Source organism: Lissotriton vulgaris, chromosome 1_1 (assembly GCF_964263255.1).
Source record: "Lissotriton vulgaris chromosome 1_1, aLisVul1.2, whole genome shotgun sequence".
Classification (NCBI taxonomy): Eukaryota; Metazoa; Chordata; class Amphibia; order Caudata; family Salamandridae; genus Lissotriton; species Lissotriton vulgaris.
The window spans coordinates 588979766-589000862 of record NC_141685.1 but is presented as its reverse complement, the minus strand read 5'-3'; the positions used below and the strand labels follow the sequence as shown (position 1 = coordinate 589000862).

Below are 21097 nucleotides of genomic sequence, written 5' to 3'. Positions count from 1 at the left end.
CCCATCCACACTTTGAAATGAACTATAAGGGCAAAAAAAATAATGAAAGCTAGTTACTCATGATATGTTTGGGAAGCCAAATGGTATTCTGGAAAAGTGGATGTAACAATATATATGCAATCAGGATAAAGAACACCCCTTTAAGCCTTTTGGAAGAACTGAAAACATCTTCAACAGAAGTTGTCAAGTTGAAATGAATGAATACAACTTATCACTCATGATGCTTGATTCCTCAATTACCTCTAATGCAGAAGAGCATGGCATTCTACTTGAAGAATGAAAAGATGGATGTGCACTATTTTGGATGCAGCTAGCAGTAAAGTTGCATTTCTAAAATTAATTAAATGCATTTCATTTTATGTGAATTAAATTTAGGAAATGTGGAATATTAATAGTCTTTAAATTTTTAAATATTGAACTTTCAACATGTTTTATAAAGTGTGAATCTAGGTACAATGCAATGAATTGCTGTACAGGAGACAATGTATGTAGGTGAGAAGAAATACAACTTTTTAGGATGGGGACGGTGGTGATGGGGACAAAGTGAATAGGTTTAGAAAGATCAAGCTTATTTTAAATGGCAGTAGGGTCAGTGAAGTGATGGAGCCCTTCTCGAAGGGTTCTTCAGCTCCTTCCAGAACTGGAGCAGTGATCTGACCTGCTGGATTTGATTTGGGGTGTCAATCCAATATTTTGACGCAGAGTTTGTCTCGGTGTGTCATCCCTTCTTTTTCTTCTTGCTGTTCCACATTTGCAGCCTGGAGACTGTTTTCCTGCATGTTGTTTGTGTTTTGTTAGAGGTTCTCTTCTTGGTTGCAAATGTATGGAAGGTTGTTGGTATTAACAGTCTTGTAAATGATGCAGCTAATGTTGAAAATTTTGAGTAAGGCATGATAATCACGTGTTTGTGCAGTATCAATTGCATGTTTATTTAAAGGACCACCAAACAAATCTGTTCTCCTTGTTTCTCCTGCAGACGAACCCTGATATTTATGACCTACGTTTCACCCCAGCATACAAAAGCTCTGTAAGTGGTATTTAAAATAATTTGAAGTTAATATTTGTGATACATTATGTTGATTTACTTGAATTATGTGTAAGGAGCAATACGATTTCTGTAATGTTAGCACCACGTTGTATATGTCATAAAAAAACAGAATGTGGAGTTTTCATGTGGGGAACTAAGCCATTTGTCTATGTTGAGCAATAAGTGGCACCAGTCACAACATTAAGATACACTTGTTAAAATATTAAGGGCCTCATTTATGAGGCCGTGCGTCACTTTTATGCCGCCTGTGCGTCACTTTTTGTGACGCACCAGCAACGTAAAAAAATGTGCCTTGTTGCACCATATTTACAAAGTGACGCATCTAGGTATATGCATCACTTTGTAAACCCCTGCGCTACATTATACCTACGCCAGGTATAATGTATGCAGGGGGGGCATTCTGACGCAAGAAAGGGTCATGAAAGTGATGTAGTGAAATCTATAAGATTTTACTGCGCCACTTCTAGGACACAAATGCATCAATTTCTTATGCCTGCCTCACAGCAGGCGTAAGACTGACGCAGGCCTTTTTACATGGGGCTTGCCCCATGTGAAAGGACACATTGCTGGAGTTGCCTCACTTTTGTGACACACTCCAGCAATGCGTCACTTTTGAGCCATACAGAAACGTCAGACATACTGACGTATCTGTAACTCCTTGCGCCATGATGTGTCATACTGTAAATATAATGCATCACTGGTGTCGCAAGGAGGGCGCAGTGAAAAGTGACGCATCGCTGTTTTCACACAACGATGCGTCAATTTTCATAAATGAGGCCCTAAGTACCTTTTACAGGTCACAGTGTTTTGATATGGTTCAGCGATAACTTTGTAGATAGAAATTAAAGAATGTTTAAATCTTGAAGGCACGTGTATTTCCTTTACTTTGCTTAGCTCAGTTCATACAATAGCAATATTCATGCTCTAGCTGCTGCTTGTATGTGGAAGTAAGACCTTCGAACACATCCATTACTGCCATAACTCAATCCAAGATATCTTTAGCAGGAGGACAGAAAGATCAGTAAAATAATGTTTGATAGAAACACAACAATACATGACCATCGAGCTCACTCGTGAGGGTTAGTTAGTCCTGAGATCTCTAAGGAGCAGTCAGGCCTGCAAATATATTTAACAAGGTATTTTTTTTTAAAGTTATTGCCATATCTATCATTTATGTAAACTGCATTTAAATTGTACATTTTTATAAACTATTTTGCATTAATCCAGAATCCTAAGAAGAGATCCTCAGGACACAGAGCCTCTTCCCAGTCCAGCTCCAGCTCTTCAAGCAGCAGCAGTAGCAGCGCCTCCAATGCCAGAAGATCTCAGAGGGTAGGTGCTGCATTAAAATAGATCAGTATTACATTATTCGCCCCATGTCGGACATCTTGGGAGGGCTCCTTTTCAGATTCTGCAAATTATCAATTTATGTTAAACCAACACTGGGGAAGTGGCGATGGAACGCTGGCCACCTTGGGGGAGGGGTGGATCACGAAAACAGGACTTTGGGTGCCATCCAAACTATTACAAAAACGCTGTATTTCAAGGCAATTCCCACATTTCTAGAAGCAAACACTTTTTATGATTACAAATATCCACAACATACTGCCTTGAAACTCGATTTATCTGCTGTGACCATAACATTAGGGAATTCTGTACCACTCTACCACTGAAAAGTGCATACTCTCAATTTATTTTAAAGTATAAGCTCAAAAGGTTCCACAAAAATGTGCTTTCACGAATTTGGATTGCTTCCTGCCTTGGTGAAACTGATTTGTGTTACATGAAAACCGATCTGTTGATTGGTTACCTTTGTCTAATGTCAGCCATGTACACATGATCTTATGTTATTTCCTTTTGCTTTGAAAAATATATTTGGACTTGCTTCTGATCAGCATTTGCGGTCTGGTACATCTTACCTATTACACACCTTGCTGTTTACTTTGCATGTTTATGAATCTGTAAACTGCCAGCCTCCATTTAACTAGGGTGTTACCATTTTAAGATTTTACGTGATTTACAAAATGCAACACCTCATTATTCTGAAAAGACATTAATGCTGGACACTTGTCTGTAATATATCTATGATTTGTAATTGCCTTTTCAATGCCATGCATTATTATATATATATATATATATATATATATATATATATATATATATATATATATATATATATATATATATATATATATATATATATATATATATATATATATATATATATATATATATATATAATTACACTTTATATAGGTCTCTCCTATGCAGTGCTCCAATAGCCTGTGTAGTAGATGCTATAGAAAACAATGTAAAAACTAAATAAAAAAGAAAGCTACGAATTAGTGTTATGTACAGCAAATAAATTGATAGATTTGATCTTTCTTAATAACAAACCACAGAATCCCGTACTGTACATAAGGAAAAAAGATAATGCATTGTAATTGCTCCTTTTACATGTGACGATTCAGTTCTGGTGGCCTTTGTGCAGTCCTGATGTTGCATTATTAGTGTTTTATGCACAGTCTACAAGATGTGGTAGTCTTCTGTGCGTCAGATGGACACTGGATTAGCTGTCTGCTCACAGCCCTAGATAATGCATTAATGTTCTGTACATATTCCAAAGCATGCATAAGTGGTTCATAAGTGACAAACAAAATATCATCATGAGTGGAATGCTTGAATTAATTTCAGCCATTGCTTATTTCTCTAGCTGCTATGCAAGTCTAGACAGAGACCAGTCATATGCAAATCCCCCTGGGGTCCTGCTCTAGTAGATATAGGCCACTCTGAGCTACAATGCCAGCTCCCATACAGTTGGGGATACAGGCACCCCTAAACATGTTACAAGCTATGTGTAACGTCAGTCCAATAACACAGTTGATGGGGAACTTATGCCTGGGTTTACCCATTGCACTTAGGGTGTCTCTCTTAGCTTCCGCTATGTCTGGTGTAGCACGTTGAGAAGAAAACTATTGATTATTACGAGGCCGAGTTCATTACAAGTGATACATTCAAGTAAGGCACTTATCACTTTCTTTTTTTCCTGTAAACCATCTTGACAATGCATAGTGTTGTCTACAACAAACTCAGGGAGGAGTCTTTCTGCACTGATGTAGAAGATATCTTCATGTTCTATATGAAATATTTGAGAAATCCAAGCAATAATTCCTTCTGCGACTCAGGAGAAGAAGTCTTTATGTTGCCTGAAATAAACTAGAGATGGGATGTTTGTTTCCATGATAAACAGCCACTGGTGTCAAAAGGTAAATCTGCTGATTATCGCTGATGCAAAGTGTGTCGTATGAAATGTTAATGAAGATCATTTGGAAAAAAAAGCTTTTTTTTCAATGATAAACAGGCTACCATGTGTTTTATTCAGCAAAGCAGAGAAAGTGCAACTGTTCTCTTTATTAAATTAGAATAAACTAGATGAAACGTCAGTGTCCCCTACAAGAGACTATGGGGCATAGTAGCACGAACTTCGTTAAAATTGTCGCTGTTTTAGCGGCAGGAAATTGCTGCTAAAACGCCGATAATGGGCTTGCTAATATGCGTTATAGAATTCCAATAGAAGTCCAGGTTATTGGAATTCTTTAACGCATATTAGCAAGCCCATTATCGCTGTTTTAGCAGCAGGAAACTGCCGCTAAAACAGCGATTATTTTATAGAGGTTCTTGCTAATATGCCCCACAGTTTATGAATTATTCACTAACAACAAGTGCATCAGGCTTCATGCTTCTTGATTGTCTCTAGGTCGAGAAAGCTTGCAATTACTAGAGGCAGAGGCTTAGAAGAGAGATCTTTTCAGAGTCCCACAGATGGTGGTGAAGTTTCTAAAGACTGTGCAATTGCAATTTGGAAAGCACAGAAAATGTTTCCTATGATGGACTGTGGAAGTCAAGGCATTATGGGTTCTCGGGGCTCTGCTATACAGCATAAGTACAACCAGTTGCGTTATACACAAGCTGGCAGAGCAATTTATTGCAATTCCAATCTGTGGAAACCAAAAATATTTGCAAATGCCCCTTTTTTCTCAATATATAGCAAGGTTATCCTCTGAGCAGAGTGCCCCATGTTTAATTGTGCATAGGTGTTATCTGAACAAACATCTACTTTACTAAGTGCCTTTGCATCCCTCCTGACAATAGAACTGGTGCAGAGTTTTCAGGTCTCCATTGTAATAGCTGTTTTCCACTTTTGTCACATGCCTCTAGCCTGCTTTTATGGGAGACAACAAGCCCCCAGTGCTCGCTGTTACTGCTCAAGCGGTGAGAAATGACAACAAGAAACAAGGATACCAGGTGATCGTATACGCAGACTACCACGCCTCCAAGCCCCAGATCCAGGCCTATGCTGTGGAAATCGCTGCCTCCAGTAGATGGCGTGCTTGTGCAAATGCGGTTGTTGTCAACTCTCATGAAGCACAGGTGAGGCCAGGGGAGCAGATAAAACAGGGATAGTAACATCTCTTCTGTATATAATACATCAAATTAATATATGTAATTTCTTACATTATGATTAGGCCTACCTGAAATGGGGTCAGAATTGCAAGGACTACAAAATTGCTGCAAAGGCTCAAACTGGTCACTTTGGCAGCCAACCGGGCTTGAGGCTGAAGGTGGAGTGGCCCAAAATTCCATCAAAACTGAAATCGGCTGGAAAATGGTAATATTTCTACATTACGTAAGAATTTACTAATTGTATATGTTCAGGAAAAGCAAGAAATTCTATATTCTGAAGTAGGCACCAACAAGTGATTTCCCCTTGTGACTTACACATTAGCACTATAGAAGATCTCAATTCAATCTGTAGTTTAAATAGTGTTAAGCAGGTTGGTAGGTCTTCGGAGTACGGAAAATAAAAATGGGTATTCAAAATGTTTTATATTGCAATACTGCAGAATAGACATCTTACATCATCCGCTGACAAGTCACTACATTTCTATCCCAATATTCAAAAGAATGCATGCTTTGTAACATTAAAAAAAACATTCAATTCTCTCAGCATGCATTTATAGGCCTATACTAAAATCCTTAACTTCTAATCAATCCAACATTTTAGCATATTTTAATTTAGTTGCATAACATACTTAAAATATTTTCACAAGTTCAATAAATATGTGTTTGTCTCATGCGGTGCTAGGAATGAACAAATGCTACAATGTTTTTCAATTTTTCAATAACAGGTTTGCAGCCAGGATTGGGTACTTCTTCTAATGGGAGAGAGGCACAAAGAAATGAAACAGTTACAAACATTAAGGCGGCATTTAGAGTCTGCCGGCATGCTGCAGCCTCCATCAACCAATAGATGCATCTCTACCCAATACTTGAAGTTCCTGTGCCCTGCAGAAATGGGAGGCTGCAAGGTTTCCATGGGACAACAGGCCCATAGTGGGAAGTTGCTCCATGGTATTTAGGGTGGTGCGACTGTCACTCTTATTGAAAATTGCATACTGGCCCACACACTACAGTTGTGAGGCATTATTTTGTTGTTTTGGAACAAACTTCCACTTCAGAAGTTTGTTCTTGCAGCAGCCATATCAAACATGGTGCTCACTCATCAGGTATTCAGTGCCTTTGATGAAGCCTCCTCAGCAGCGCCTTCACTCAGATCCCAGAAATCCCTGTCTGGCAGGTCATGATTGCTGCATCTGCTAGGGTGTCCTCTGCTAGGCGTGTGGAGGACAGAGCCTCTGCTGACCTGGTGGGTTGGCAGCTAACACTCTAAACTCTAAAGTAATGCCCGGGAATGATCTAACTCTACACTCTAAAGGAATCCCCTGGAATGATCTAACTCACCAGTGATGGCACTGACGTAATCAATGCCGAAGGGCTGATGAAGTGATTGTTAGCAATCAATGGGAACTCCGTGAGGAGCCTCTGCCTGGACAACAGGTTCATTGCGAGCCCAGCGACATGACGCAGGTGCACATGGTCCTGGCCCCTGGCTGAGCTCCATGCTGAGTTGTTCGCTAAAATCAGGTGTACAACTCGAGAGGAAACCCCTCTTGCACATATAAGCACCGTAGCATGTGCTTTACACACAGGGCACTGACAAACGCATACAAGCCCTTGTTACACCGTGCACATATAAGGTCATGACGAAAGCCAGTTGAAGATAAGGCCTGGCTGAAACTACTTGACCGCACAGGATGTCGGAGGCCATAAGCCTACCGCTCACGTTCGAAAGCCTTTGTTTTTATTGACTGCCTGGGGCCCACCATTAAAACAGTCTTTGGGACACCCAGGACAGTATTTTAAACCTCACTCAGAGCACACTCACAGCACCCTCACAAACCAAAAAACCAGCTCTGCAGAAATTCTGGCATCGAAGCACACCTGAGGTACATTCGGTACCTCGGGTGGGGCCCGATGATGAAGCATGCCACCAACTAGGTTGGTGGGGCAGGGCCTTCATAAAACCTAATGGGTTTCCTCCACCCGCAGACATACAAACAATTTAAACCAGAGCTAGTTCTCATTGATTGCTAACATATAAACTGAGGGAATAGACTAGCCTCTCTAGTTCTCCTCTCTCTTTTTGATTACAACATACTGATGAAGTGATTGCCAATGCCTATAATAGGACAGAACATGCACTTGAATGATTGAAGGAAAGACTCCAAGTTGAAATATACAGTCTGCAAAATCTCAACTGATCGTAAATGAATCCCTACAAATAGATCAACTATTTTTACATTCCTAAACAAGCTAAACTTACCCATTAAGGATCATAATTAGCTACTTAAAAAATGCTACAATGCAGATCACTATATTTATGGAAACATTACCACCTAATGTTATACTTAATCTAAATGAATACATTAGCATCAGATATTACTATTGTTTCAATTATGCAGGGCTGCACAGTTTGTCCCAGGAGCTGCACTCATGGCTGGGTTATCTGAAAAGATGCAGAAAAATCCCTCTAAGAAAGCAACAGTGGTCCTCTCACTAAGCTCTCCAAGATCCATTGATGCAGTTATGCAGGTTCCAAAGGTAAATATTACAGCTACTGACAGTGACACATTTCTAACTATGTAAAGGGTGGATCCATAAATATGTAATGCCTTTTTCTGATTACTTTGCAGCTCACACTTTATTACAGATCCATTCAGCTTCCATTTGCGATCCCTGCTGCTCACCCTACACAGATTTCATCCCTTCAGTCCCCCAGCTGGAATATTTTTACTGAAGCCCCTGAGAACCTGCTGGACAACCTAAGAGGTAAACACCTGGGAACACTTATATCTAACTACTCCTTTGCTCTCGAATGTCAATTAAATTTTCTTTTAAGGCCACACATGCTGTTTGTGTGGAATTTGATTAATATCAGAACATGCCACACATTTGTGTAAAAAAAACCTAAAATATAAAATTGCAAAAATTAGAATATATACTTGTCCTCCTAATTACAATAAATAGTTTGCGGAATATTATAAAATCCCTGAGGACAAGTCCCAATAAAAACTGGTACTACATCATACTTTCAATGTAATATACGTGTCTAAACTTTTAAACGCTCAAATAACAAGCACTCTAATAATATATATTCATACCATGGGCAAGGCATGAGAATTGAAATTGGGAATACATATAGAATTTTAACGAGGCATGTTGCAATCCATGCAACCATGACTTTGCCATTGCAAAATAAAGGAGTATGCACGACGAAGAAAATGTGCACTCATTTACCTGATGTGAACATAAATAAAATCAGGTTTTTACAATTAGGCACTTGGTGTTGATGATAGGGCAACATATTTAAACACAGATGCCAGTTAGTAGTAGCAGCAGCTACCCTCGGCTTTCCTTTTGGTAACTTTGATCTCAGGCTTCATAAGGGCAGAGGCAGTAATATAACAAAGGCTAATTTCCATTCCTAGCATTTCCTCATCACTAACAAATATGCATTTGATGAGCTCCATTTGAGAAAGGGGCCAATGCAGCAACATCAACCTTTAAAAAAGTGTCCTGTCACTTCCAGTGACCAGTACATTGTTGATAACCAATATCCTGTTAGTAGAGTTTCTGTTTTTCTCACTGTAAGGTGTACAAACATAAATATTTGAGTTCTTGTTTATAATTTCTTAGGTCGCTGCACAGTTTCCAAAGACACAATCACCACCTTTAATGATGTCGCTTTTAACTACTCGATGCCAAGAAGCTGCTACCATGTCCTGGTGCAAGACTGTAGTCCTGATCTGAACTTCCTGGTGATGGTGAAGAAAGTGAAAGAGTCTTCTGAACAAAAGGCCATCAATGTCAAACTTGGCAGCTAGTGAGTATTTTCAGTCTAACAAGCTGAATGTTCAAAAGTGTGTATCCGTGGTGTTACCCTTAGATGTTAATCTCTCAAAACCAGTAGAAATGTGTTCCTTGTGTGTTTTATTCTATGACATAGTTGTCTAATGATTTTTATGCTTTATTGGTTTCCAGAGGTGTTTGATTCAATGGTTGAATTAAGTAGTATGCTATATGGAAGTTTACATAGATTATTATGTTTGAGCTATTCAAACATCAGTATCTTCTTTACACAATTTGATGGCCTCTGCGGACTAAGATTATGCTTTTAACCTAGTACTGAAATGAATGTGTTTACTTCATTAGGCACCACATGGCACATTTCTTCATCAATTTCCTAAGCAAGATAGCTAGTGCAAGTAAAGTCGCATAGGTGTCAGTCTGGGGAAATGTGCAGATTAGACTGAGGGACACATGATTCAAAAGCCTTGAAGGACATAAAGAAAAACTGTGCACTCCAGTATGGCTGAGATACCCGCCACCCCCTCTCAACACAATCCCCAAGGATGGGAAACCGGAAACAGTTCTGAAGTTTTTGGAGACGGGAGGGAGTGACCCTCCCGGGCCGTATTTATTAAAATATGAAACAAAATTAAAACATTAAAATAAACAGTTTCATATTATGTACAATTTCATTACCACATTGCGATGTTTGGCTAACCTTAACATATCCTCTAGTACAAAGGTTCTCCTAGCCGAACTAACATCCTACCAAACATTTACTTAACTTTTGAAATTGTACATCCTAACGTTTAAGGGCCAACGGCAAGGTCGTAACCGGTGTCAAGATCCCTAACCCAGACATATCCCCCTCACTTGTGAGGGGCGGCACGGAGGCTTACCTCAAGTGCAACTACCAATTTCCCTTGACTTGACGGGGGCCCCAATAAAACTCGACGCCACTTAAAGGTCGTACGAGGACTCGTGTGAGGTATCTAGAAGGTAGCGTAGACCCCCCCCCAAACCCCACACAACTTACCACATCTGCCGTCGCAGACGTACTGGCCCCGGGAAATTCCCCAGGGGGGGCTGTAACCCCTCCTACCCATGAAGGGGCCTTGACCGCCTTCCCTTTCCTTTCGGCGACCCATCCTTAGAAGGGACCGCCTCCCCGTTGAGGGGCCAATGGCCACCTCCCCCGAGCGCCCCCATCCGTAATGGATGACGCCCACTCATAGGGATCTTCCAATTAGTGCTCACCGATCATGACCTTACCGCCACAGGACCGGATAGTTGACCGGCTATCCGGACCCCCCACCACACTCCTACCTAAAGGTCATGTTTAACGTCTTCAGCCAAGCTATGAAGTCTCCTATGAGTAACTCATTCCCCATCCGAGACAAATGAACACCATCCCCCAAGTACATACTGTCATCATTAATACATCCATGCGCGATAGAATGCAGTGCATTGGCACGGAACAACCTACTTACTTTGTTATTAATTTTTCTCACAGAGTGATTTAAAGCAGACACCGAAAAAGCCCCCCGCCACACTTTCCGTGGGATCATATGGGACCATGCAATCGTGCACCCTGGAACTCTCCTCGCTAACCAACTTACAGTGGAAAGCATCGCTTTCAGGAGAAGTCGTCTACCAGTGGTGACCAAATCATTGCCCCCAAGATGTACTATGACTACAGACGGCGGTGACCTCGTCCGCCCTAGCAAACCCTCGAAAAATGATTGGAACTGGTCAATACAGAGACCGCCCTTTCCGTAGAAGGACACCCTGTACCCGTATTCCCCAGCCACGTGCACCATGTCACCTGCCTTGAATACGTCCGCGGCACGCCTCACGTATGAGTGGCCCACGACCCACACCTCCTTTTTAACAGCCGGTGATGTCTGACCGCTGGCCCGGTGTTGGGTCGACTGCATAGTCCGCCCCGCCTCGTAGGCTTGCGTAACTGAAAACCAAACAAAAACAAGAAGCGTGAGTACATCATTACGGCTTCACAACATGTGCAAACGCACATACCTTTTATAACAATTGGAGGACCAACGCCCCACACGTTTAACTTGTTCCACATTCAGACCCCTGGCTGTAGCCTCTGTAGCAGCCCCTATCCGAAAGGAATGGGTCCCAAATTCACCCGGGTTCCAGCCCGCAGCTGTAATCGACATCGCAAGCACCCGCTGAAACTGAAACCTTGTCAGTGGGGTGGCGTCAGCGTGTCTCAACAAGGTCCCCCCCCATGATGCCACCCTTTGTGTTAAATAATCCTCTAAACACTTCACTGGGCACATGGACGACCCGGGAATCCTGCGTATAATTATGCATTCACCCATCCCACTCTGGTCGGTTTTGGACCTCACAAACGAGACAGTCATCGTCTCCCCTCTGATCTGAACGCGCTCTGCGCACAGTCCTCCCGTCACATCCTGCTTGTTCCTTGCCACTAATTCGCTTACCCGCATAGCCCCATGGAATGCCAGCGTAAAAGCGGCTCGGAATAACACTGTCTCAAACTGAGACGAACATGTTGTAGGGAGTCTGGATAATAACTGGGCCAACCTATCCAAACCTATCGGGCGCCTCTCATCTACTCTGCGACCCTCAAGGCGTTGCCACCCACGTAGCGCTTTTTGCACAACGAAAGACGCTGTCGGGTCCTGGATCCCATGAGCCCTAGCAACAAAGGAAATGGCAGCCCGATGCCTCTGGGCCGTGGCCACCGTTTTCCCTGCCAGATGTAATGACATCAGAAAGTTCACAACCCCTTCCTCCTGGCCCCAAAGCTCCTCTCTAGCAGTCCCCAAAAAGGCTAAATAGGTCCGGAACGCCCCTTCATATGCCCTCCTCGTCCTGGGTGCTAAACTCTCTCCCACGAGGTTACGAAGTTCGGGGCACCGAGAGACCAAAGAGCTTCGGGAAAGGGTGCCGGCTCCGGGTCCGCTGTGGGCAGAAAAGCCCAGAAGGCCTGCATACGAAAACGAGAAAGGGCATCAGCCGCCTGGTTCATGACCCCAGGGACATGTCTTGCTTTGAACAACACATTCAGTTGCATACACAGTAATACGATTTCCTTGAGCAGCCTCAAAACCCATTTGCATCGTGCTGCCTGACTATTGATACACTCAACCACGGTCATATTGTCAGACCAAAATACCACAGAGTGATCTCTGAACCCTTCGGGCCACGTTCTCAGGGCCACGAAAATGGGGAAAAGTTCCAGGAAAGCAATGTTACTTGTCAGTCCACTGTTATGCCACAATGCCGGCCATTTTTGTGCAGACCATCGAGCACCGAAAATGGCACCAAAACCCACACTCCCTGCCGAATCTGTCCACAGCCCCAGCTCCTCAGAGGACACGGCTGGTTTATTCCAGACGACTCGACCATTGAAATCCGCCAGAAATGCCAACCAAATGCGCATGTCCTGGCGGACCTCGGCCGAGAGCCTCGTGCGATGATGGCCCTCCTTCAATCCGCCCATGGTTTGAGCAATCGAACGGGAAAAGGGGCGGGCCATAGGTATAACTCTCAGGGCAAAATTCAACTGGCCCACTAACTGCTGTAACTGATGCAGCTTAACCTTAGCTTCACTCAAACACATTTGCAGGGATGCCCTGAACTTTAACACTTTATCACTTGGTAAACGGAAACAACCTTCTCCGGAGTCTAACTCGATCCCCAGAAACTCGAGGCAAGTCGAAGGACCCACCGTCTTACCTGGTGCCAATGGCACGCCAAACTGATTCATTAAAACACAAAATGCAGCCAAAGCTTGCCCACATTCCGGATCCCCGGCTGCCCCCAGGAACAAAAAATCATCGAGATAATGCATCACATGTTGAAAACCCGTCTTCTTTGTGAAGACCCATTGTAGAAAACTACTGAATTTCTCGAAATAGGCACAAGAAATTGAGCATCCCATCGGCATACATCTATCCATATAATACTGACCCTGAAACAAGAAACCTAGTAGACGCTGATCGTCTGGATGTACCGGGAGCAACCGGAACGCTGACTCGATATCAGATTTTGCCATCAGCGCCCCGGGCCCCAGGCGATTCAAAATGGCCACGGCCTCATCGAAATATGCGTACCGTACCGAACACATTTCCGGGTCTATCGCTTCGTTTACGGAAAGACCACGTGGGGCTGACAAATTATGTATCAGCCGAAACTCACCCGGGTCCTTCTTGGGGACCACTCCTAAAGGAGAACAGACAAAGTTAGCAACCGGGGGTACACTAAACGGACCGGCGACTCGACCTCGAGTAACCTCCTTCCGGATCTTTTCCTGTACTACGGTCGTATGCTGCAAGACCGATATCTGATTTTTGCATTTTTCCACACCCTGAAAGTCCCCCACTGGGATGCGGAAACCATATGAAAACCCGTCCCGCAACACCCCAGCGGAAGCACGATCCGGGTATTCACTGAGCCAGGGAATCATTGCCAAGGTATCAATCGGGGTAGGTAAAGGCGCCCCTCGGACTATGTTAGACCTGTTTGGCACCTCCTCTACCCCCGTTATCACCCGTTTTGGCTCTGCACGTGGACTCAGGATGGGATGATTGCCCACACTCACTACACTCGTGTTTAAATTTGCACGATTCCTGGGGCCTAGTACATTTACTCCTGTTAAAATTCCAACAAACCCCCTTTTTACCTGTATTACCGGTAGGCCTCGAGTGATTGTCGGTACCCGTACCTGATCGAAAAGGCGTCCCCGCATACTGACGGGAGGATTCGCCCACATTACTCCCTACTAATGGCACTTTCAACATACCAGTCTCCTTCATTTTGGACCAGGACACAGAATCATAACAATCCCAAGTTAAGTTTTTATCATGTTCTTTTGCTTTTCTGAAAAGATTATCATAGCAAAACCAATGATTACCCTCGTGTGATACCGAGTACCCCATGATCCTTGACTGATAACTCGGCAATTCGGGTAGCAATTCGGGCCTCCGTTCTCCCAAGATCGATGTGAAAATCCCCCATGCCTTGCCCCAATTGCCAACGTTTTCATTAACCTTAAAGGCGGCCATCTTTGCGCGCCAAACACTCGGATGCATGAGATCCTTCTGACCTTTAACATGCTCCATCTCATAATGATCAGTAAGCAACGAGAAGATGTTTACATATTCCCCTGCCCATATCTTTTCTTTAATAGCTAAAGGAACATGCTGACCCAACCTCTCCCTTCGAGAGGGAGCCGACTCTTCCCTCGCAATCGGCAATGGCCGCTTACCTGAACTGGACGCTGTCTCTGCGACTAAAACCGTCCCCTGTGGCTTCTCTACGACCGCAGCCGGCGTGGATACCTTCGCTGCTTCACGCGTTTCCCGCAGTTGCTTCATTAACACCTGCGCGTCGACAGCCGTGGCGCCCTTGCTACTCTTACCCAACCACGCTGCTACTTGTGCTGCCAGCTCGGGCGGCATGTCTTCCCCGGACACGGGGGTGACCACCACGGGAATCGGATTCCCTTCCTCCGGCACAGGAGTGGGTGCTTCGAGCGGGGCACTGGGACCCGGGGTATCTCCCCCAGTTGCTCCTCTCCTGGGCCTCTTGCCTTTTCCTCCCGGGGCCGTTCCCTCCAAAGGACGTTTCAGGCCCCCTTCCTCATTTTTATCCATCCGCCTCTTTAGGTCGGTCATCTCCTTCATGAGAACACGCAGCATCTGTTCGGTAGTCATTCGCTTTCCCGCCTTCTTCGGCATTCTCCGACCGAGTATCTGTAAAACAAACGAGAAAGATTACAACGCTCAAAAATGGCTCTTCGTTCCGTCTCGAGCTCACGTGCAGCGAGGAGGTGCAGCTTCAGAGCACAGGAACAAGAGGATGCTTTCCGGTCTTGTTCCTCCTTTTATCCGTCTTCAGGGCGGGCGTAAACCCGCCCCTGCCTGCCCCAAGGGCGTGGCCAGCCGCGTCAGTGTCTAGGCCAACCCACTCTAGGGCGGGAAAAGGCGCGCCCCGGCTACACCGCTTCGGGCATACCAGCCGAGACTCGCCTCCCGCCCAAGATGGCTTCCCGGGGGGATCGTGGTACTCTGCCATACGTTCGGGGGGACCGATTGGTCGCCCCTTGCCATTCTAGTTTTAAACAGTTTAGGAACACTCTGCCTGTTATCTGAGGAGGAGTTTTGCTTGTGGTCAGGGCAATATCTTGCATCTCGCTGAGCTACAAAAATATGACAATAGCTATAAAAGGATTAAAAAATGATGCAGAGTATCTTACAGTGGATCATTTGGCTAGAAAGAATCCAGTTGATCTCTGTGGTACCCTGTGCCAACCATACTGTTTGCTATTGCCTACAAAGAAAAAACTGTAACCAATTAAGCTCACTCCCCTCCAAGCCATCTCTGAGGATATGATTGAGTAGGATAACATGATGAACCATATCAAATGCTACGGATAGGTCGAGGAAGATTGAGGCATTGGCATGTCTCTGATCCAAGCTCATTTGTAGGTCAATTAAAATAGATAACAGAACAGATTTAGTATTATGTGGTGTGTGAAAGACAGCTTGTGAATCATCTAAAAATGTTGTCTCTTGTAAATGAGTACATAGAATACTTCCCACACATTTTTAGTGGTTTGGGGAATAATTGGTAAGAGTGTAATCGGATGATTCTCTTTATGTCTTATGAGTCACTGTCTTTTTTTTAACTCTGTAACAACAGTTTCTTTTTTAAGGGTGCTAGGAACTAATCCTTGTTCAAGTGGAGAAATAAAATAAACAACCAAAGGGTCAGATTTAGTGCTGGATAATTGTTGGACAAGGTTCCAATGTGTTGGCTGAGTTTACTTTGGCAATCATAGAGAGTACGTCTTTCCTAGTTAACTGGACTGAAGAAGATACGTTTCAGAACTGAATTTTAGGTTGGGGAGTCAGGGAAAAAACCTTTGTAACTATCTAGGCCGAAGTTAAATAAGTTTTACATAAATATGAGGTGAGTTTCTTGCCGAACACTTGTGATGGAATCAAGCAAGATGTTATTGTTGAAGTGTCAGAGAGCTCCTGAGAATCAAAAATATGTATTTCTGCTTATTTGCAGAGACACTGATTACAAAGAAAAAAGTCATTTTGTCTGACCCCCAAAAAATGTGCATTTTGTATGCAGCTAGCCCTTTTCTTAACTCTTCTGTAACCTTTAACATGATCATTGAATGATACCCCCATTTGCATTGTAGCCAGCTGAGTTTGAATTTGACCTGTGCTAAATCATTAGAGTACTATAGAGCAGAAACTCATTTAGAAGTCAAAGGGGCATGGTTATCAAATGCCATCATTAACCACTTTGGGAAAAGCAGACATTGATACTAAGCTGAATTCTGTTTTTTAAAACTAGTCCCATCAAAGGACTTGACAATATCAGTTAATATTGCTCTGTTCACTGCAAGAGATCCTAATAGTATAGGAAGTCTGTGTTTCCTTGGGTAACAATATTCAGATTTAATTAAAATGATGGTCATATAGGGAGAGGGAAGGACAGAAGGTTTACCTAATGACAATTAATAATTGGACATGTTCTAACGCATTTACTTCCACAAAGGTGGGTACAGGTAGTCATTGTATTAGTTGCTCTGTGTACATTCATTCAAACAATTCATTCCAAAAATGCCCTTTGCCTCTCACCTGAGCTTTCTGTAACCTGAGTGCTCTGTATTGGGTTATTACGCGAGTAGTGATGCAACACCAGACAAAATTTGATCAGCTTGTCTCTACTGGGAACATTTTCAGATTTTGTATTGTTATGTCCATTTGCCATTTAAAACACAACTTTCATCTATCAAAAAACTACTTTGAACAACGTTCATATCCAGTATTATTTGTTTTGTGGAACATAGAGTGAAGGGGCTTGGTTCAATGCCTATATTACTTTTTACTAGCAGGATGTTTTTTGTTGGCATATTTCCAACAACTTGGTTTCAGGCATAGACTCCAAGAGAAGTTGTCCAGTCTGCTAATTGTTTTCCCCAGATACCAGATAAATGGCTATTTGCCAGTAATGTTGCCAGTGAGCAATTTTGTAATAGAAACATCCCTATTCTGAATTTGGCCATTTAAAAACAAATCATGCGACAACATATTATTTAACTGGGGGATGTAGCATATGTAACAAGCAGCATGGATTTGTTCAGTAATTAAAATCATAGTAAAACACGGACACTTGCTAATTGACCAGTCCTATCCCAAAATGCAACTGATGTCAAATTAAGGGAAATGAGATAATAATAGATATACAAGCTAAAAGATGGGAGGTGGCCCATCATGCTGACCCAATCTGCTGACTACCATGAGCCAGAGAACAGGCATGTGGTAGGGGTGGTGGGTAAAGCCAATTTTTTGGGTGGAAAATTAGAATTACGACTCTCGATTGTCAAATCAGATGGTGCAGTGTTCGTTCTTAGGAAGGTGCACCATGCAGAAGGGATTTCTTGATTTGCCTGAAGTATGTGTCAGGGAAATCTTTGAATGCCACCTCCTGACCATCTAAGTGTTTATGCAGTGACACATTTTTGGCTTTACAGGAAGGGCCTTCTTTTATTCCAAAGTCAAAACCTATCAAACAAACAGAGGAAAGTGTTATAAGTGCTGGGCCTCATACTTACCATAACAAAGCATTGGTAGTAAAATATATTACAGACTGACATATAATCTGTTCTTCTTTTGCAGCGATATTGACATGTATCCATCTGCTGACTCCCTGAAGCTGACGATAAATGGCATTGAAGTCAACAGGCTGCCATATGAATCACATTCTGGTAGGTGACAGAGTTGTATTGGATGCCTCAATAATCAAACAATCACTTTCATCACAAATGAAATGAGGACCCATTTTAGGGTCAGTGGCAGGGGTCTACCAGGTTACAGCTGATAAGTTAGTATGACTCATTTGCTTCTATCATGAGATGAAGCTAGCAGGTGATGCTGCGGTATCATCAATATCAGCATCAGGGAATAATGCTCAGTTAAGATTATTTAAGAGTCCTGTAGTTTTTCATTGTCTTTCTATGTGTAAATGAATTCAGACTCTTCTCTGGGCCTTCTCCTGCACTCCCCTGCTCCCCCTGTCCTTTTATTTGAATCTATTGTCTTCTCTTGCTGGTTACCAATTCTCTCTATGCTTTCAAATTGTATAAAGTGGTCAAAAATGTCACTCTAGTTCTGTAACACTCATTAAAAGTGTAAGATTTGTGGTGCAGATTAGATTGGTTGTTGGTCCTACAATGAGGAAATGAAGTACATGCCTGTATTTCTTGTGAATCGATGCACTAAGACCACCTTTAAAAAGCCAGGAATCTACTCCTACGTTTGAAGCAGATTTTTGACTTTTTGTGTTGCTTAACCATTATAATCCAAAATCCTAGGAATCCATGCCATTCGCACTATTCCAAGAGCACCACTACTCCCAAAATTGTACTCATTTGAGTTTTCAACACCCATAACATGTGCATGAGTAAACATGAGCATTTGTGAAATTTTTCTCTGGAAGGTTGATTTTTCCCCTTTGTGTAAGCCCTGTGTTCTACCCTTTATGCTTACATTTAAAAATGGAGTGTTCCTTTTGTTCTCTTATGCCGAAAAGGTATTTTCTCATACCAGTGACAGGAGTAGTGTTATGTATATTCCCAGGGTGGGAAGCCAATTTCAAAATGATCATCGCACTTTGTGCTTTCATAAATCACAAAAATTACACACAACTCCCAAGTTACCCAAAGTAACTATATTTATCTGACAAGTAGCTAAATCAATAGTTACATGTCTGAAATGTATTAATTTCAGTCTTTTCTACAAGCATTGAAAAATCTTAACTTGAATTGATCACTTGAAGTTAATTATCGCACTTTAAAGATTTTGAATGCTGACTTTTTGTGGCAACACTGGTTGATTTAAAGCAGATAACTTATCACCAGGAGGGAAATCAAATATACAAGTGGTTATGGTACCACAATATTACGTTTTGAAAGCTGACATGCACAAATATGGAGACCAGCATATTAACTTTTAGAATATATGGAAGGTAAGTAGGCATAGGCTTGCATAGATTTACTATACTTAACTCCAAAGGTAATACCACAAAAATACACACACACATGCACACACACACACACACACCCACACACACACACACACACATATATATATATATATATATATATATATATATATATATATATATATATATATATATATATATATATATATATATATATATATATATATATATATATATATATATATATCCCAATGATACTGAGGCATAAAGTTAAGAAAAGTAACTCTACACTTACCGTTATATACCTGCTTCCACAATATTCTGGTTGTCAATTTCTTTACACAATATTTGTACATTTCAATATTTCTGTAGTCATTATTCTGTAACACAAGTACAAATGTATTTTCCCTTTATGATTGAGTCAGACCTAATGTGGAATTAATAAGCCTTTATTGTTAGTTGATAAAGTGTGATGATTTGGCACAGAACAGGCCTGTAATTATTTGGACAATGTTCTCTAGAGATTGCACATGCCTAGGAAATAAATTAAAGGGCCCCATCCTACATAGTAAGCATGTTTATTTGCTGACTTGTTGCATTCTAAATAGATGTTTCAAATTAAAACTATATGTACAGCTCCAATTTATTAACAGATACATCTCTATCTCTTCTTGGAACTATCTCTAGCACATTTTTTTTTATCTCTGCTGCATGTGTTCTACAATATATTCTGAAGTTCTTTGTTCGTTTGAAATTCAACCACAGTGCACTTCTTTTGATTCCAGAACTGCATTTGAAGATTGAAAAGGAGACTGATGGGCTGATCCTTCTTGCACCGGACTTTGGCATTGAGAAACTTCACTACAATGGAGTCACATGCCAGGTATTCTGATGCATTTCACTCACTGCATGGCTGGCCGTTATGACAAGATTACATAGATTTACATCAGAGGTCTCTTTATTTCTTTATTATAAAGGTCACACCAGCTTTGTGGATGAAGGGCAAGACATGTGGAGTTTGTGGCCATCATGATGATGAGCGGGAACAGGAATATCAGATGCCAGATGGATATGTTGCTAAAGATGAGGGGAGTTTTGTCCAATCATGGATTACAGAAGAATCATGTTCTGTTTAACAGTGATAAAAGGTTCTGAACGGGTGAGTTGACAAAACGGATTCATTGGAGGAATGCAATAACTCTCGCAGAGTGGCCATCATTTTATTGGAACCAAGTCTACTATATAGATTGGCAGAGGGGCCTATGTATCCAGTAAAACCTTTCCTCTCTCAAGTAGTTTTCCCGCATTTAGCTTCCTGGTATTCCTAGTCAATATTGAATATTATAACTTGATATGTTAGCACATTTCATTTTGTCTCCATTTCCAAATAGTATCTAGAATGTCAAATTATGAACATGATTTGTTTAATGGTAGAATGAATATCACAATTTAACTTGTAGGCTAAATGTTTGCATATCTCTTAATCATTTTGATTAAGACTGTCAAGGAGTAGCAGGGTTGTGCTGCCATAGAAAGTAGGTTGTTTCTACCCAATACACACTCCATGCACAAATGTTACTACACATACGCACATATAAACACACCCACATAAAAATACCTGCATCTTCTATTTGCGAAAGAGATGAAATATGACACTTAAAGTGGTTCCAAAAATTTTTAAAACTATTAGACGATATTGCCTGTGAAGTACAAAGCCTTTAACAGAGAGAATCCAACACAGAGGAAGGGAAGGGAAAAGAGTGATCGACAAATGTTGAA

At 41.9% G+C, this 21097-nt stretch overlaps 1 protein-coding gene across 1 annotated transcript in view; it reads left to right on the top strand.

Moving 5' to 3' along the window:
- Nucleotides 1–21097, top strand: part of LOC147747524 (vitellogenin-A2-like) — a 66125-nt gene that overhangs the window by 42832 nt on the left and 2196 nt on the right. Inside the window, exons 24-33 of the mRNA XM_086953991.1 lie at nucleotides 977–1027; nucleotides 2276–2380; nucleotides 5267–5479; nucleotides 5575–5717; nucleotides 7912–8050; nucleotides 8143–8278; nucleotides 9146–9332; nucleotides 17995–18083; nucleotides 20104–20201; nucleotides 20296–20477. Of these exons, the coding sequence (XP_086810117.1) occupies nucleotides 977–1027; nucleotides 2276–2380; nucleotides 5267–5479; nucleotides 5575–5717; nucleotides 7912–8050; nucleotides 8143–8278; nucleotides 9146–9332; nucleotides 17995–18083; nucleotides 20104–20201; nucleotides 20296–20454 (1320 nt within the window). The 3' untranslated portion in view covers nucleotides 20455–20477. The remainder of the gene's footprint in view (nucleotides 1–976; nucleotides 1028–2275; nucleotides 2381–5266; nucleotides 5480–5574; nucleotides 5718–7911; nucleotides 8051–8142; nucleotides 8279–9145; nucleotides 9333–17994; nucleotides 18084–20103; nucleotides 20202–20295; nucleotides 20478–21097) is intronic.